At 39.2% G+C, this 18,505-nt stretch overlaps 1 protein-coding gene across 1 annotated transcript in view; it reads left to right on the forward strand.

The window, feature by feature from the left end:
- The window catches only part of IntS2 (integrator complex subunit 2), a 109,554-nt gene that overhangs the window by 54,455 nt on the left and 36,594 nt on the right, over window positions 1-18,505 (forward strand). The window contains exons 9-10 of the mRNA XM_068230522.1: window positions 19-167; window positions 13,083-13,296. Coding sequence (XP_068086623.1) covers window positions 19-167; window positions 13,083-13,296 — 363 coding nt within the window. The remainder of the gene's footprint in view (window positions 1-18; window positions 168-13,082; window positions 13,297-18,505) is intronic.

The raw sequence follows: 18,505 nt of genomic DNA on the forward strand, positions 1-18,505 counted from the left end.
TTTTTTCCCCCCTTTCAGGTGGTTACTTCACACGCAGTCAAGGTGCCTGTTACGGCGAACTTGAATGCCAACATAACAGGTTTCCTGCCCATCCATTGCATCCACCAGCTGTTAAAAAGTCGAGCCTTTACTAAACATCGGGTACCTATCAAGAATTGGATTTACAGGTACTTGGTCATTGGCTACCTCTTATTGGTACAGAGTTTGATTCATAAAAAGAGCAGTGTGATAACTGAAGTACAGATCTCAGTTGTATCAACAGGGGATGTGTATTGGAAAGAATCTATGAAGTACAATTGTACACTAAATTTAAACACGACTTTTATTTCATGTTTTGGGTAGTGGCCTGTTTTATCATTTTTGAAAGTGAAGTTCTTATCTTCATTATTTGTTTTTAACTTTTATTGTGAACTACACTTTTATTCTTTTGACTGTGTTTTAATATGATTTTAGCTTTTAAGTTGAATTATTTATATGATCTTACAAGTCATTGCCTTATTTTACCACATTTTAATTTAAATTATAATAATTTTTTAGAAAATAAGGCATTGCAAATTACATCCATTCATCATTTTTAAATTTTTGCCATCATCATTTAGAAAGGAATCCCATTTGGTGAGTAAATTTTAATTTTAGTCTATCTGATGACCTAGGCAAAAACCATCATCATCCTCATCATTATTTCAGGTTTTTATATGCCTAATATGGACTTTTTTGGGGGGGTTTATATGCCAATCGAGGAATATCTACATCAGTCAATTTTCGTTTTTCTTACTTTATAGAGATTTATTTAACATTGGCTGCCTAGCTGAGGCGGTAAAGGTATACTCGGTTCACCCAGAAGGACCTTGTTCGTTTCCCCATCAGGAAATCCAAAAATTTAATAAATGACATTTCCACTTCTGTATGTCTTTTCACGGGAGTTTAATCCTGATGTAAATATGGTATGTCCACGCCTCCACAAAAGAAAGAGTTGTGATTCGCTGAGCTTGTAATACCGACCTCCGCCCCGTCAACGTCTCGTGTCTGGACGTACAGGGCTGCGCATCACATACGATAACAGTGCGAAGATCTGTACTTCTGAATAAACGACTAAACCTGGATTCTGTTCACTTAGTTTATTAAACACATTCACAATGCACTGCCTATGGTCACTTCTGAGCGGTTTTACTCTTTTGTGCTTCACTACATGCGATGGTCCACTGCTGCAAGATGTAACACCTTGTCTCCACACTGTACAGCTTGAGACTTTCCCCCACTACGAGAAGACTTCCTGTATTACACCACGCCTTGTGCCTTCATTTCTCGTTATTTCATCACTATTTTATGTTTTTTTAAATCATATACCGGTATATATGACAACCATATTTTAATTTGATTAAGTACTCTTCCAAACTCTCTAAACGTAATAAACTAAAATAAAATAAAATAAATGCCATGTACTACTTTCCTTCGAGCTCGCATACAGTCGAGTGAGTGTGACGGTTGCTTCTCCAATCAACTACGTCTATGTGGAAAGGCAACGTGCTCCGCCTATTTGTTTACATCAGGATTAAACTTTTGTGAAAAGACATATAGAGGTGCGTATAGCCCTGACGTACACTCAGCCTACACAAAAAATGAGTAGGCTACCAAGTTATTTCTTGGCGGGAGGGGTGTTAGGTGGCTGAACATACAGTTAACCGCTCTATACCACCAAGTGCTGTGTTTATGGATATTGGTAGCCTTTACCTTCCACCCCTATTAGAGTCTCCATGGCCTGTGTGGAGATGGCTTTTGGTTACTTTTCACACAATCATTCAAACACATCATTGAGATATTTGTTCCAGCATTTCAGTATGTAAGTTGCCTCATCAGTATCAGGAATGCAGAACAAAACCCAAGGAAGCTGTTATGTAGTTTCTCTTTTCAGTGTTGACGGAGAACAGGTGGTAGAGGAAATCAAAGAGGAATTTGAAAAGGAAATCACAATCCAAGGAGAGGAAATCAATACTCTGAGATTTACCAATGATACTATATTTACCCGAATAATTCCCGCACCCTCATTTTAGGAAGGCTCATTTTGAATAGAAAAAAAAAAAAAAAAAAAATGAAATGAAATGAACTAAAATTCCTTCCATCGAAAGAGTAACGTAGACATAAACAAACATTTTATATCACTCCGCGAGGTCCACGTGGTCTTTACGCAAATATGAACATGTAAAATGAAAATGAGCAAGTAGGCCTACTTACGTGATGGGTATTTCATTAATCTGAACTTGCAATAGGCTCGATTCCCTGTAGATGGGAAGATTCGTTGTCTCTTGCATCACTAGAATCCTCTCCTAAATTAATTACAAGTTCGTCACACTCCACGTCTAAAACACTTCTCACGCGTGGTCTCTTTTTACTGAACAGTAACACGACTGGTGGTGGATAATTCTTTTCATGCAATGTAAACACTTGAAATAGACACACCAGCGAAATCTGATGTTAGTTTTGCGATACAGTAAAACATCGTTAATTCGTAGTCTTTGTAATACATAAATCGGACTTCCAATTACGTTATTTCAAATTAACAGCCATCTTGTAATTCAGAAATGCCAACCCTCGCCAGTTTTTGCGAATCCTGCCTTTCTGCGTACTGCCTGCTATGTGATATTGTGGCGTTCCTTAAAACAATGAATACAAAAGAATTGTGATTTCACTCTATTTTCAACTATGAAACACACTATAGACACACCGAAGTGAGTGAAAGTGCGGAAAGCTACCCCTGCACATTCCAGAAGACGCGTTCTGTTGTGACGCGAAAAAATTTTGAATTTAAGTTACTCTGTAAAATATGCTGCTATTTAAAAAAAATGTAAAGTCAGTTTAGAATTAAAGGTCTGAATTGTTTTCCATTTAAATACGACATATGGGGACAGTTTTCTTCCATCTACGGTTGCACTAAGCATAACTGTACATTCAGCATCGAAAACTAGGTGAGCCAGGAGCGTGTTGCCAACCTGGACGCAAATAAAACCTGCACAGCAATTTCGTGCCTCAAATTTTTTAAAAATATATGCGGGGTTTATTTGCGTAAATTACGGTATTTTATCAGATTCTGCAGATCTGTAGAAATTGCTGACTGGTACTAACATAGTCTTGGACAAGGAATATAAGATGAAAATAAATACATTCATACGATAAAAGTCAGGTGATGCAGGAGATCTTAGATTAGGAAATTAAATTTTAAAGGAAGTAGATGAATATTGTTGCTTAAGTGGTAGAATAACTAACAATGGCAGAAGTAAGGACATAAAATGCAGACTAACACAAGCAAAGAAGGCCTTTCTTAAGAAAAGAAATTTGCTCACTTCGAACTTTGATATAGGAATTAAGATGTTTTTGAAGTGACCAGATCTGTTCTCCAGAAGAAACTGCGGTACGTTTTGATCAGACAGAACCTAACTGTTCTGTGCTCCGAGATTGAAGTGGCAATACGCAGGTTAATCCCATGGAGGTCTCCAAGCAATGACACGATAACTGCATCCACATTTGAGGTGTGGTGCTGGTGACGTATGCTTCACATTCCGTGGACAGCACGGAGAACTGGTGCATCCGTCTGTGTGGTAATCTGACCTCAAGAAAGATTGTCTACTCTAATCCACAAGGGGATCCTTATATTCTTTGGGCATATGGCTCACAACCTCCCCCCAACGTGTAGGAGCTGGTGATCTAGGGGAAGACCAACGCAAAGTGATTGCATGAAACCCTGCTCAACACCAACCTGGAGCTGGACACCATAGTTGTTAGTGAGGAGCAGTATGATATGCTCTACGTGCCAGTGTACCCTAATCAAAACATTATAGCCATGACACATCCATAAGGATGTTCTGAATGCGTCTTCTGATCATATACCCATTTGTTCGAGGTCTCTTTTGATGTTAATTTGCCAGGAAATAATTACTTTTGGTTTTGAGTCAAAATTGTTAGAACCAAGCCCTGCATTTGCGCATTGTGTCCATGATCTTTTCTATCATAAGGGTAGATTTCTTTTATTTTTTTTTACAAGTTGCTTTACGTCGCACCGACACAGATAGGTCCTACGGCGACGATGGGACAGGAAAGGGCTAGGAGTGGGAAGGAAGCAGCCGTGGCCTTAATTAATGTACAGCCCCAGCATTTGCCCGGTGTGAAAATGGGAAACCATGGAAAACCATCTTCAGGGCTGCCGACAGTGGGGTTCGAACCCACTATCTCCCACATACTGGTGTAATGTAAATTTTGTCATATAAGTTATTATGGCATAGTATTTTTGCATTGGCGCTGTTTGAAAAAAAACAAGATGGTTCCAAAGCAGTGGTGAGAATACGTCACCGACTCTCCTAACGAGGTTGGTGAGACCAAGATTCTGCGTAAAATAAACAGTAACGAGCAGAGAGATAGGAAGCAACACTGGGAAGGGGATAGGAGAGGTTTTCCGTGGTAGGCACCAGAAATGAAAAGGGGACCATTATTCTACAATTCAGATAATAAAATATATTAGACAATTGACTTTGTAATTACATACACAGATTATCATGGGATTTGAAAAAGGTCCAAGAGATAACATGGATGAAGTCCAGTAATGCGTTTTCCCAGTTTCATTAAAGACCACAGGTTTTGAAACAATCAAAACAAAGGAAGAAAACTGCTACCCAAAATCTTCTCACAAACTTTAAAACGATTTACACATACCGTAAACTCATAACATTCCTTTTTAGGATAACAATGATAAACTTTTCAAAAAGCAACATTTTAGGATTACAAACATAATTATTGGCCACGATTTAAAGAAAACTAACACCTCCGTGGTGTTTTACAAGACTCTAATAATATAAACAAATGAGGGATGGGAAAGAAAGGAGGAAGATATAAAAATAGCAAGGATGAAAGAAAAACAGAAATCCGACTGCGCAATACTTAGAGAGAGTTCTTTCGCCGGCTACTGTGCTATTTTAAGAGGTTTGAACATATCATGTCGACGGTGGTCACTCATAGTCCAAATTAAAGATTTTTCATCTTCATTTTATGTCGTGAAAATTTTAAGTCCAGAGAACGTAGAAACAGTTAATGCACTAAATAAGGCCTTCAACAAGTAGAATGAAAAAACAGGCAGGAGCCTGAAAGGGAAAATTTAGTTATTTGCAAAGTTAGAAGTGAAGTGTTAGCTCACCCAGTGTCCCGACGATACGATGTTTCCAGTTGAACGGAAAAGACTTGCGCTTCATACAGCAAGCCGTACAAGGACAGTGGCCCCCTCCACACATGCACACACTGTATAGAATTCGATGCCAGGCTCGAGAGACGAGCAAGGCAGTGCCTTATATATATGCCAAGAAAGGATGCCCAGTAACTTTGAGAAGTTTAGGGTGACGTAGCAGATGACGTAGTCCGTAGAATGTGAACACAGAGTGGCAGTCAATATGTAGTGAGACACGGGAAGGAAGAGACGGTTGAGCACCAAATATAATAAAACCATTAACACATAGATAATAAGAACAGTAGAAAGCGTGTAGTCCATTGGAAATGTAGATATTGCAGAATATATGGAGACGTAAATGTGACGATGTTTTGAGAAGCTTGTAGATCGAAGCGTTATGGCAGGAGCACGTTACACTGGATACTGGCCACACTTAAGCAACTGCAGCTATTGAGGCATTCTGACTCATACCAGCTTGATGACAGTGTTGTAGTGATGAATTTTCGTATGTATAGAAAAGCACCTTTTGTTGTGGGACATACGAGTCCAGCCCCGCAGTTGGGTGACATAAATGGGACGTATGGTCTATAAGTAAATTAAGCGTGGTGGAAAAAACAGAAATGATGCCAACTTTTAAAGTTGATTTACCAGTTATTCAACTGAACAGTAATAAAGAGATTAAAATTGTTCAGAAATTCAAATATCTTGGGGAAATAATAACATGGAACACAAATGAAAAAGAAGCAATAGAACACAGAACAAATAAATTTAAACAAGCACAAAGACTTACCTGGCCAACCTATAAAATTAAAAAAAAAATCTCTTTCAATAAACGCTAAACTAAAACACTATAATTCCATAGTTAAACCAGAGGCAACGTATGCTAGTGAAACTTTATTGAAATTAAATGTAAAATCTACAACAGACAAATTACAGAAAACTGATAGAAGAATTCTTAGAACAATTATTAATAAAAAACACAGTTGATGGACAGTGGAGATTGTTGCCTAACAACATTGTCTATTGTGAATGTGAATCCATAATATCTACAATGCGTAAAAGAGGAATTTCCTTTTTCTGTCACATATCAAGATTACCAGACACCAGGATATTGAAACAACTATTTGATTACTTAAAAAGAAAATCAATAATAAAAAGAAGTTCAGGATTATTTGGAAGAATTGGGTATAACTTGGCAACAAATCAAGGACAGAAAAGAGAAGAGGATTTGGAAGAACAAAAGCATAAGTCTCAAACTAAAAACAGTTGAACGGAAACAATATACTATATCGGACACACAAAGGGCTTCCAGGTCGGAGAGGATGAGAAAGTTCTGGGAGAAGAAAAAGAAGAAATTAACTCAAATGTATTGATTTAAGTGCTCCAATGTGGGCGTAAAATATGTAAATAATAAATAATAATAATGCGCTGTCAATATCGTTCATCCTACATCATAAATTCATTACAAGCAACAACAGATATGTACATCATGAATCATAATTACATCAAAATCATCGTTAGGTAGGATGTCGTAATGGATATCTCATGTGAGTTTGGCGCATATTCATATTCATCATATCGCTTATCATATTATATTATTATCATATTATATCATTTATGTTTATATTTCGCTTAATTCCGGCAGAACATAAGATTCCTAACTCAAGAGTAGGTTCTCATGACAGTTTCACCACAGTGTTAAAATAATCGTAAAATAATAAAATATACCTGAGACAGGCAGGCGTCTCGTGCAATAGTAATAATTAATTATTATGAGGGAATGTGGAGGATTTCTATCAAATAATAAACTTAACTATAGGATGGCGTATCTAAACAATGACCTTTAAAATGACAACATGTCCGTAATTACAATTGCATTTACAAATTTAATCATTAGTCCATTTGAAATTTTGTTTAGTCAAACATTGGTTCGGTCATAAATAATAAATCTTCAAATGAATATTTAAGTATCTTGAAAATGATTTAAAACATTGTCATAAATGGTGGTTTAAATATCACCTTAATCATTGATTTAATACATGTCACCATGATATAAGTTAATCTTGATTGTAATTGACAATAACATGATTGAATTTGGATATAAATTGGTCCGAATGAGTTTGAGTTGGTTGATTCTCGTCACCTTTACCCGCGGTTCTAAGAAAAATCCTTACATCGGCCAGCATTCGCCTTCAGGTTATATCATTTGAGCAATTATACATTAACGTTAATTCAGCGGCAGCAACATGAAGTTGCTCATAAAATATGAAAGAGATTTTTCCTTTCTCAATGAACATACTCAATTGAATGCAGAAATAAATAATGTGATATTAAAGATCATTTTGAAGAACATAAACGAATGTGGTACCATCAAGCAAAGAATAAATCATGTCAACATACTGATAAAATGAGAATGATTTGGCATCATTCTAGAATGGATGAAGTACATCCCATAATATAACAATATAGCCACACTAAATCAATTCTGGATTACTCTTCGACGAAAGGCTGAAATAAAATTTCATGAAAATGAAAACCTACAACCTGTTTTCCAGTCTTTTAACGGGTCAGGGATGTAATGAATGGACCATATATAGGCTATTATTTCAATGGGGTCGCCACTCCCGAAGCGATTTATTAATGATTGATAAATGCTACGAAATGATAATGGGGAGTGATGCTGGAATGAAAGATAACAACGAAAACCGGAGTATTCAGAGAAAAATCTGTCCCGCCTCCGCTTTGTCCAGCACAAATCTCACATGGAGTGACTGGGATTTGAACTACAGTATCCAGCGGTGAGAGGCCGACACGCTGCCGTCTGAGCCATGGAGGCTCAAAATCTCATGCACATACATAATATTACAGTACTACTGCTGGTGGTTGCAGGATCAATTCTGGTCATATTCTCATGGAAATACATCTGTAATAAATAACAAGAGCAGAACTCGGCATACGGCTTCTAATATTCATTGATTAATATCAAAGATTGCTACATTCTATTAACTTTCTCATTTCATTGTTACAAGCGATCTATTCATTTCTATACTCAAAGACTTTATTCAACAAATACCTCTCATAAAATCACTGCAACATAACACGTAACTTAAATAACACATCGATTCAGTAGCTCATAGACTCACAAACATGTAGATTCAATACATGTAGACCTTCAAAATACATAGGTTCAATAACTCGACCTAAGATACAAAAATTCAATAATATGTAGCTAATACTGTCCTTGATTGTCCGACTCGTTGGCTGAATGGTCAGCGTACTGACCTTCGGTTCAGAGGATCCTGGGTTTGATTCCCGGTCGGGTCGGGGATTTTAATCGCTTCTGATTAATTCTTCTGGCTCGGGGACTGGGTGTTTGTGTTCGTCCCAACACTCTCTTCATATTCACACAACACACTACACTACCAACCACCACAGAAACACGCAATAGTGATTACATCCCTCCATATAGGGTTGGCGGCAGGAAGGGCATCCGGCCGTAAAACAGGGCCAAATCCACATGTGCGCCGCAGATCGCACCCACAACCCCACAGGTGTGGGAGAAGCGGTAGGAAAAGAAGAAAGAAGAATACTGTCCTTGATTCTGTAACTGTACAAATGTACGATCCCCAAATTTTTAGGTTAGGAAATCTTCGTAATAGAGTTTGTAATATTGAAGTCATGAAAATCACGTATTTTTGTTCATTTATATGTAAAAACATAATATTATAAGAAGAATTTGTAGTGGGGAATTTTATATATGTTTAACTTTAATTTGTGTAAGTGTCTGCACATGGCATGGCAGTGTAGGTTGCTCAAGAATTGTGCAACACGGAAAACAGTGGCTGTATCAGCAAAGATGCTTTAAATTAGTTGAAAGTGTTGCAACAAAGTGGCTTGGAAACCCGGGGAACGGCAGGTAGTATAGGCTGAAGATTGGAGTGGATCAGTGTGGATGTACGTGAGTGGACGTTCATTGTCACATCAGACGCACAATAGCCAATACAAGGGCTTTGTTTTAAGTGAGGTTGAGTTGACTGAGTGACACATGAAGAAGTGCCTGTGAGAGCGTTGCTACCAGTGAACTTTTCGGGACGCTATAACCACGTGTAGCAAGCCTATATAAGTATGTATGCATGTGCGGCAAGTCATTCTAATTCTGATTCTGTTTGTGTTTCTCATCCGGAACGGTGCACGGGACCTACATACTTTGCGCAGTTTCCTATGCGATGTTCTATTGTTCTTGAATATCCATTACGAAGTGGGCACTGCATAATCACAGATGCTAACGAGTTTCTGGCTTTCCGATGGCCGTTCTGTAAAAGACGCTACTAAGTGTTTGTTACTCAAACTCTGTATAATAATTAGGCCTGTACTATAATTCTTCTATAAGATAATGTACAGTGGATGTGGTGGTACATACTGAATCTACATTTCTTGGTAAAGGAATTCATCGTCGGCCGAGTATGCAGTTTCAGTTGGAGAAACGTGAGGCGTCACACTCAACTGAGGGAATATGGGGCGCAGACACTGGCTGTGTTTACCTTGCGGTTACGCCGCTAATCAAAGCAGGGAACACTCCTTTCCTATACACAGCAAGCACGTAAGGTTGGTAGGTGCACATGTCATGCAATTTGCAGTCTATTTCCTGTTGCCCTGCTTACTCGTAACTTATGCTTAACCTTTGGACACTAGTGTAGATACATGATCAACATTAAACGTGGCTTGAAATTGTTAATTGAAGATATACTATGTCCACGGTACCTTGATTTATTTGAAGATACACTATGTGATCAAAAGTATCCGGACACCTGGCTGAACATGACGTACAAGTTCGTGGCGCCCTCCATCAGTAATGCTGGAATTCAGTATGGTGTTGGCCCACTCTTAGCCTTGATGACAGCTTCCACTCTCACAGGCATACGTTCAGTCATGTGCTAGAAGGTTGCTTGGGGAATGGCAGCCCATTCATCACGGAGTATTGCACTGAGGAGAGGTAGCGATGTCGGTCGGTGTGGCTTGGCACGAAGTCAGCGTTTCAAAACATTCCAAAGGTGATCTATAGCATTCAGGTCGGGACTCTGTGCAGGCCAGTCCATTACAGGGATGTTATTGTCGTGTAACCACTCCGCCACAGGCCGTGCATTATGAACAGGTGCTCGATCGTGTTGAAAGATGCAATCGCCATCCCCAAAGTGCTCTTCAACAATGAGAAGCAAGAAGGTGCTTAAAACATCAATGTAGACCTGTGCTGTAATAGTACCATGCAGAACAACAAGGGGTGCAAGCCCCCTCCATGAAAAGCACGACCACACCATAACACCACCACCTCCGAATTTTCTGTTGGCACCACACACGCTTGCAGATGACGTTCACCAGGTATTTGCCATACCCACACCCTGCCATCGGATCGCCACATTGTGTACCGTGATTCGTCACTCCACATAATGTTTTTCCGTTGTTCAATTGTCCAATGGTTACGCTCCTTACACCAAGCGAGGCATCGTTCGGCCTTGACCTGCATGATATGTGGTTTATGGGCAGTCGCTCGACCATGAAATCCAAGTTTTCTCACCTCCCGCCGAACTGTCATAGTACTTGGAGTGGATCCTGATGCAGTTTGGAATTCCTGTGTGATGGTCTGGATAGATGCCTGCCTATTACACTTTACAATCCTCTTCAACTGTCAGCGGTCGCTGTCAGTCAACAGACGAGGTCGGCTTGTACGCTTTCGTGCTGTATGTGTCCCTTTACATTTCCACTTCACTATCACATCAGAAACAGTGGACCTAGGGATGTTTAGGAGTGTGGAAATCTCGCGTACAGACTTCTGACACAAGTGACACCCAATCACCTGACCACGTTCGAAGTCCATGAGTTCCACGGTGCTCCCCATTCTGCTCTCTCATGATGCCTAATGACTACTGAGTTCGCTGATATGGAGTACCTGGCAGTAGGTGGCAGCACAATGCACCTAAGATGACAAACGTATGTTTTTGGAGGTGTCCGGATAATTTTGATCACATAGTTTATAATATCAGTCCCATATTTCAAATATTCTTCCTGCTCTGCTGATTGTAAATGATATGTACAAGAATCAAAATAAAGAAAATAACCTGAAAGAGAATTCTGTATTAGTAAACTTAAAAGTAAGAACTTATCTTATGTAGAGCCGCCTCCGCCGGGATCAGGTGAAGTATTACAGTCCATCTTGGCGTTGTCCTGGTGCCTCGCATATTAATTCATCTTGATGTAACACACACTAAAGAAAATACACACCTTCAATGTCGCACACTGTAACATAATAATATACATTATTCTTGGCCAAGCATGCATAAATTACAGTTAATAAAATTAATATTTTGTATATGATCGAGAAATTGTAATTCCAATCTTGAAATGATCACAGCAAGCAGTTCAGTTTAATATTAAATTCCGTCACTCCAACCGTACGACAGAATTCCGGTCGCGTCTGTCGTGAATATCGGCGACGAACCTTAGTGTGAAATACGGCGATGATAATAATAATAATAAATGCTCAGCTTATACGATTGCTTCCTTCCACATCCAAGGCAAGAGAGTGAGTGAGAGTTGTTAACAATGGACAGTGTAAGCTTGCTGCGTCTGTACAACTTCAGTCGTATCCCACTTTAAATGTTGAGTTTCCATTCGCAATTTTGTTAGTTATCCATCTCGTTATTACCTTATAAATCATGCTGTGAATTTAGAAATATTTCTCCGTTTTCTCAAGGTTTAATTAATTCTTTCATTTATATAAATTGCTAGATTGAAATGACGTTGTTCCGTCGTATTCCAAAGATAATTACAGAAGCAGATTCTGTTCTCCGTGTAGCAAAGATGGTTATTATCAACGTCGATATTGAGGAAAATGTCACAGTTGAATATGTTTCGGGTGGTTTGGAAAGCTACCTCCATTATTATTTTCTTCTTTCTTTCTTTCTTTCTTTCTTTCTTTCTTTCTTTCTTTCTTTCTTTCTTTCTCTTTGGCCGCTAACTCCTCTGTATCTAGTCCGTTTGATTTTATCCACTCTCCAGGTTATTTTTCAACCCATGTATTCGGCTTGTTCTTCCGTATTCGGTGTTTTGTTGGATCATGTTGTATTTGATGTTTGATATTACTTCTGTCTTTTCAAAGGATACTATTCTCTCTCTTCTCTTCCGTTTATAGCTTGCTAGAGATCACGTGCCAATTTCAGTTCCTTGCCCTTTCTTTCCAGTATTCCTTCATTTTTTTTTCACTATGTTTGTTCTTTCCCACCTCAAACCCCTTTGGACGAGTTTTCTTTACCATTTTCCTTGTAATCCTTCCATTATTAACACCTTATTTTAAATATCTTTTCTTTGATTTCTTCTTCCTTTTTATTGTTTTATTCCAAATCTATCTTGATTTCTTGAATCCAGGTTGTTGCTGACCTTTTTATCCCAAAGGTATTTGAAAATCTTTTTATAAGTATAGGAAAGGATCAAGCAAGTGTCTAATCAAGTCAGAGAGAAAGTGGGCATTTTCTGGCGGTTTTTCATTCATAACTCATCATTGAAAGCGAAAATGAAAAATCCGGCTTTGAGATTGCATTCGGACCCCATTTCATCTACCTATGTTCAAAATTTCAGATCTCTGCTTACGCCCACATTGGAGCCCCAAAATCAAACCTTATACAACAAAGTCTTCAAAGATTAAGTTCAGCTTGTAACACTTAACAATATTTTCCCTTCCCAAAACTTCTTCATTCTGGATGATCTTGCGGCCTGTTCTTCTGCAGATATAACATACTGCTTACAACACTTCCTTTTTTCTTTGCAATTATAGAATATTGTTATTATTATTTTTGTCATTAATTTTTTCTTTCTTTTCTTTCAGACAGATATGCAGCAGTGTTCCTCCATTGCACCCAGTACTACCTGCCCTAGTTGAGGTGTACGTGAACTCGATCCTAGTGCCCAGTACCAAAGCTCCTCAAGAACACACTAATCAACCCATGGAAGAGGATGAGATACGACGGGTGTTCCAGAATTCTGTGTTTGGTGGACAGTTTGACTCCAAGAACAAGTCGGATCAAGAAAAGATGGAGCAGGTTGGTTCATGATAATAGAGCCTCATAAAGGTTTAAATATAAATTTTTTAAACGCAGTTGTTGTTCATGAGTAGAGATGAGAATTATAGGCACTAGAAACAGTTAAAATAGGCAGGCATATAGGCTCTTAAATTAGTCAAAGTAGGCACTAGCATGTAAAATAGGCAACAAAATAGGCATGAAAAAATTACTAATAATTTAATAACACACTCAGTTGCTATAAAAGGAATTTACAAGCAACGTTTCAAAGTTTTCCGGTAACAATCTTGTTCTCTCATGCATAATGTTTTTGTACTGAGAGAAAGATCTCTCAACATCACATGAAATGATTGGACTAAACTTCAGTGAAGTCACTTCATCTGATTTTATTTCGCTGAAAGTGGCTGCCTTCCCAGAGGTACAGTCAGTACTTCCCCTGACTTTTCCCACAATCCTAGATGACTCCACCAGGGGCATGCCACTCTTCTCCAACCTGGTGATTGCTCCCGGCAGCTTGTTTGAATTTTTAAGATGCTCCGGTTTATGCAGGGGCATATTAGCTCCCAACATGGGAGTGCAAAGGTCTGAAGAAATGGTTCTTGGTCGCTGCCTAAAGTGGATTGGTAGAAAGGCTGCGTTGATACGGATTTCTGTACTCGTATCAAATGCATCGCAGTATTCGTAAGTTGATCTTTGAGGTATTTTTCTCACATTTGATCTGAAAAATAATAAAATTGACTTAAATTACATTGTCCCTACATCTTAAATTTTTACATTTGGACTAATTGGCAATAATGCTTAGTATATATATCATGAATTTGTTTCATAAAAAAAGACTATTAGAGATGATGTTTCTAGAAGTATAAAACTTTAAAGTAGGAACAAGGGAATTAGTAATTTACATGGAAATATGTTCTCAAGGATTTTCAGTTATAATTTGGCAGTGTCGTGTCGAGTTCACGGAGTGAATAATATAATAAAAAAGACTTGAAATGATACCGGAGTAGCGTAGAGGAGAGATCCTTCCTTTATGCTTGCCAAGGACCCATCAAGCTGGCCGTTGCAGTATTCTTATTTATATAGAACAATGAAAACGGAGGCACTATAAATATCAGATTTGTGAACATTTTATTTGTTTCTATTCGCCGGCTTTGGTCAGCCGGATCAGCTGTCATGAAGACTATTTTCTGTTGCCTACAACAGATCAATAGATCCTGCGTGACATGCGCCGCATAACCTTATTTTTGTCACAATTTAGCAAGACTCTAGAGCGGATGCTAGAGGCTTAGGAACTTGGGAGCTTACGCCCCTCAGACTCTCTTTGCTTCCCCCCCCCCAAATACAGCGGTCACTAACCGGACCTCACTAGTCCAGACCAGTGGTCTCTTTGCTGGCCTGGTCTTGTAAAGATAGTCTTGGCAACCTTGTAAAACACGCTGTGGCATCGTCCTAGCCGGACTACATGGAATCTGCAACCTGTGTTTCGCGAAGGCTTAACGGAAGTGTAATAGAATTCACGATTTTAAAGGGAGTTTAAAAAAATGCATTTCATTGGTAAATCTCTATTTTCATAGGAAATGAATCACAGTTCAAAATACCGATTTAATTTTCATCCATTCTGTGACAACAGATCACAGGCGTTCTAACTCCTCGTTCAGTAATTTAATTATTATTTACATTTTAGCAATATGAATTATTGAAAGTTCACGAGTAATACAGCATTGCAACAAAACAACTTGCCACAATACATAAATTAATAGGCCTATATATTTAATGATGAAATGTGATCATAGTTTTCAATCACAAAAAAGATAATAAAGGAACAAACGAACATACCTCATTACAGCAAGCTTGACAGGCTACTCTTCCATCCGTGGTGAAATTGGGATCCGCTGTGATCCACTGCTTCAGCTAGGAGGACTTCAACGATTTTTCTTTGGGCGTACCCGCAAACACACTTCATCATCATCATCTTCTTCTTCTTCCACTTCACAATAAATCGCAACACGTTCTGAACATAAAGCGTACGCATACAACAGTTCGCATCGAAAGGGAGGTACAGGGCATACGGGTTATGCGACATAGTTCGACGTTAACTGGTTTTCGCGTATGTCTTACAAGGTCAAATTGTTCCTTGTTTCTCCTGATGGAAATTTCCCTAGAACTGTTCCTGGTGACTTCTGAGAATTCCCATTTTTGTTCGTGGGGTAAACATATTGAGAAAACAGAAGATAATTCTGTCGAGCACACTTCCTACAATATAATGTACTGGAAGAAAATCGGCTTTATTTAAATACAGTCAAAAGGCATCAAATAGGCAATTATACTCCAAATAGGCACAAACCCCTGAAATAGACATTTATAGGCACAATAAAACCAATGAAATATAGCTAAAAAGACACTAAACGGATTTATATCTCAAAAGCCTATGTTTCTGAACACAGGAATAAAATCGGCAAATAGGCAAATTCCCATCTGTAGTCCTGAGTGAAGAGAAAAGAAATAAGATACAAGGACAATCACTATATCTTCGAACACTGCCGTCTTCACCGAGCAAATCAGCTGTCCTAGTTTGGGTTGCATAGCCAAGTGCTTCCACTATAATTGGTCCATTATTGGAAATTATAGATTTTCCAGCTAATTCATTCTTGGTTGCCAGTGTTTCATCCTAGTGTGTGAATTTGGGTCCGTCAGTTGGTAACTACCATGCCTATCAAGACGCATGGCTGGTGCATGTGGCGGAGGCTGCATCATCTTCTAAAATGCTTAGAGTGCCATTACACAGACTACTCAAAGCCTCAGGCAGTGCCAATGCACTATAAGAGACTTGGTCTCTTTTATATAAATTGATGGCTGCTACGCCATCAGATGATATACATTTCCATTCCCATAGAGAGCTTCAAATATTTTTTTCCTGAATGAGTAAATTCATCATTCCAATATAATTGGTCTATTGGGTTGGCAGCATTTTGCCCCAGAGTGCCAATTTGAACTCATCGGTTGGTAACTAGCATACCTACCAGGACACATGGCAAGTGCATGTAGTGGAGGCCACTGCATGGGCTACTTGGAGCCTCAGCTATGTGCTAATAATAATCGTATGGCCTCAGCTACCGCGTGCACACATTTCAATTTGACACCATCTGGCAGTCTGCTCGTCAATTTTGACGCCCCGTTTTACTCTAGGTCTACTAGATGGCAGACCGTGTAAACCGAAACTCTATGGCTGAGTTTTAATGAATTTTGTCGGGTAAACACCAATTGTGTCACAGGAGATCTTTTACATGCCGACATCGTACGACATGGAGTATCGAATTGACTTTTTTCTGCCCTTCAACATTTCGACTACCTCTGCCGGGTTTTAACCTGATATCTTTGGGATCTGGAGGCCGACACTCTACCACTGATCCACAGAGGCAGCTAGCCATGTGCTTGCATCGGGAGATGGTTTTGAATCCCATAATCTACAGCCCTGAAGTTTCTTTTCTGTGATTTTCCATTTTCACATTAGGCAAATGCTGGGGGCTTACTTAAGGCCATGACCACTAGCAAAGAAAAAGGAAAAGAAAATATGTGTTCACTTAGGTGGGTAATTCCTTGGTTGAATGGTCAGCCTTTGCTTCAGTGGGTCCTGGGTTTAATTCCTCGCTGGGCCGTAGATTTTAATCGCCCATGGTTAATTCCTCTGGCTCGGAGAAGGGGCATTTGTGTTTGACCCAGTACACATCACATAACCAACCACCACACAAATATGCAGTAGTGAATACATCCTTCCGCATAGACTTAGCATCAGGAAATGAATCCAGCTTAAGAACAGGGCTAATTCCACGTGTGTGGCACAGTTCGCACTCGTGATGACACTAGGATGTGGGAAAAGTGGTAGAAGAAGAAGTTTTCTTCACCTAGGAAGGCTCTCTCCCCATCAATCGCAGTTCTTCTAAATCCACCTCTTCTCAGCCCCTGACAAGCTCCTTCCTGCTTCCCAGCTTCATCAGGAGGGCGGACATCAACTCTTACCGAGGGGCCATCTTGACAATCTTCAGTCTTGACAAAAAGGAAATCCATGTAAACACAGCAAGAAAGTAGTAACAAAAAGATTACCAGGTGTATGCATAAGTTTTTGCTGGTTTTTGTGGTAAAGTAAACACGTAATTTTCAAGGGAAATTCAGTTTTTGTTTATTCAAAATATTGGCCATTGGCTTCTACACACTTTGCCCATCTCTCAGATAAGTTAGGAATACCACGCCACAAAAACAGCTTGTTTCTTGCGGCAAACCATTCGTCGAGCCATTTTCCAACTTCCTCAAAATTGCTGAAGTGATGCTCTGCGAGCGTGTGGCCCATTGATGCAAAGAAGTGATAGTCAGATGGTGCCATGTCGGGGCAGTACGGCGGGTACAGAAGGATGTCCCATCCAAGTGATTTCAAGGTGTCTTTCACTGGTTTTGCTGTGTGAGACGGCGCATTGTTGTGTAACAAAATGCTTTTCCATGTCTTCTGGCCCATTCCGGTCGTCTTTTGATCAATGCCTGATTTAAATTAATCATTTGCTGGCGATAGCGTTGTGCATTAACGGTTTTGCCGGGCTTCAAGAGGTCATAATACACCATACTGTTCTGGTCCCACCAGTCACAAAGCATGGACTTCTTGCCGATTAGAACATGTCTCGCATGTTCCACTCGATGGAAAGTGTTCACAATATGTTTCTACCAGCAAACGATGATTTTCCACAGCCTATTTCTTTTGATTAAATAACAAAAGCAGTGCGTGCCACAAATGATCTTTTTCAAGCACAAACGAACAATATAACACAGACGCTAGTGTTTGGCGGACTCAACTTGTGTGTGTTGGTAGGTTAATATCAGACGAACAAACCTATGAATGTGTTAAATTCATACGCTGCGTACTCATCGCTGATGCCTTCTCTTAGTGAAACCGGAAGAGATTTCTACATACGCGTGGTAAGGTTAATATTGGTGATAAGGACACAAATACACAACAGACACAGAAGGAGAAATTGAACTTGATAGGTTAGCTTTACTGTCTTTTTCCCCTGTTACCTGTGTTTAGCTCTAGTATCCATACTTTTCTTTTCTTGTTTGTTATTGACGACTTGGTCTTAATGGCAGATTGTGCCGAAAGCCTTGAAAATTGAAAATAGGTGCAATGAGTATGGTATGGAAATTAGCCTCTCAAAGACTAAATTGATCTCAGTAGGTAAGAAATTCA

Source organism: Anabrus simplex, chromosome X, assembly GCF_040414725.1.
Source record: "Anabrus simplex isolate iqAnaSimp1 chromosome X, ASM4041472v1, whole genome shotgun sequence".
In the NCBI taxonomy this organism is placed as follows: Eukaryota; Metazoa; Arthropoda; class Insecta; order Orthoptera; family Tettigoniidae; genus Anabrus; species Anabrus simplex.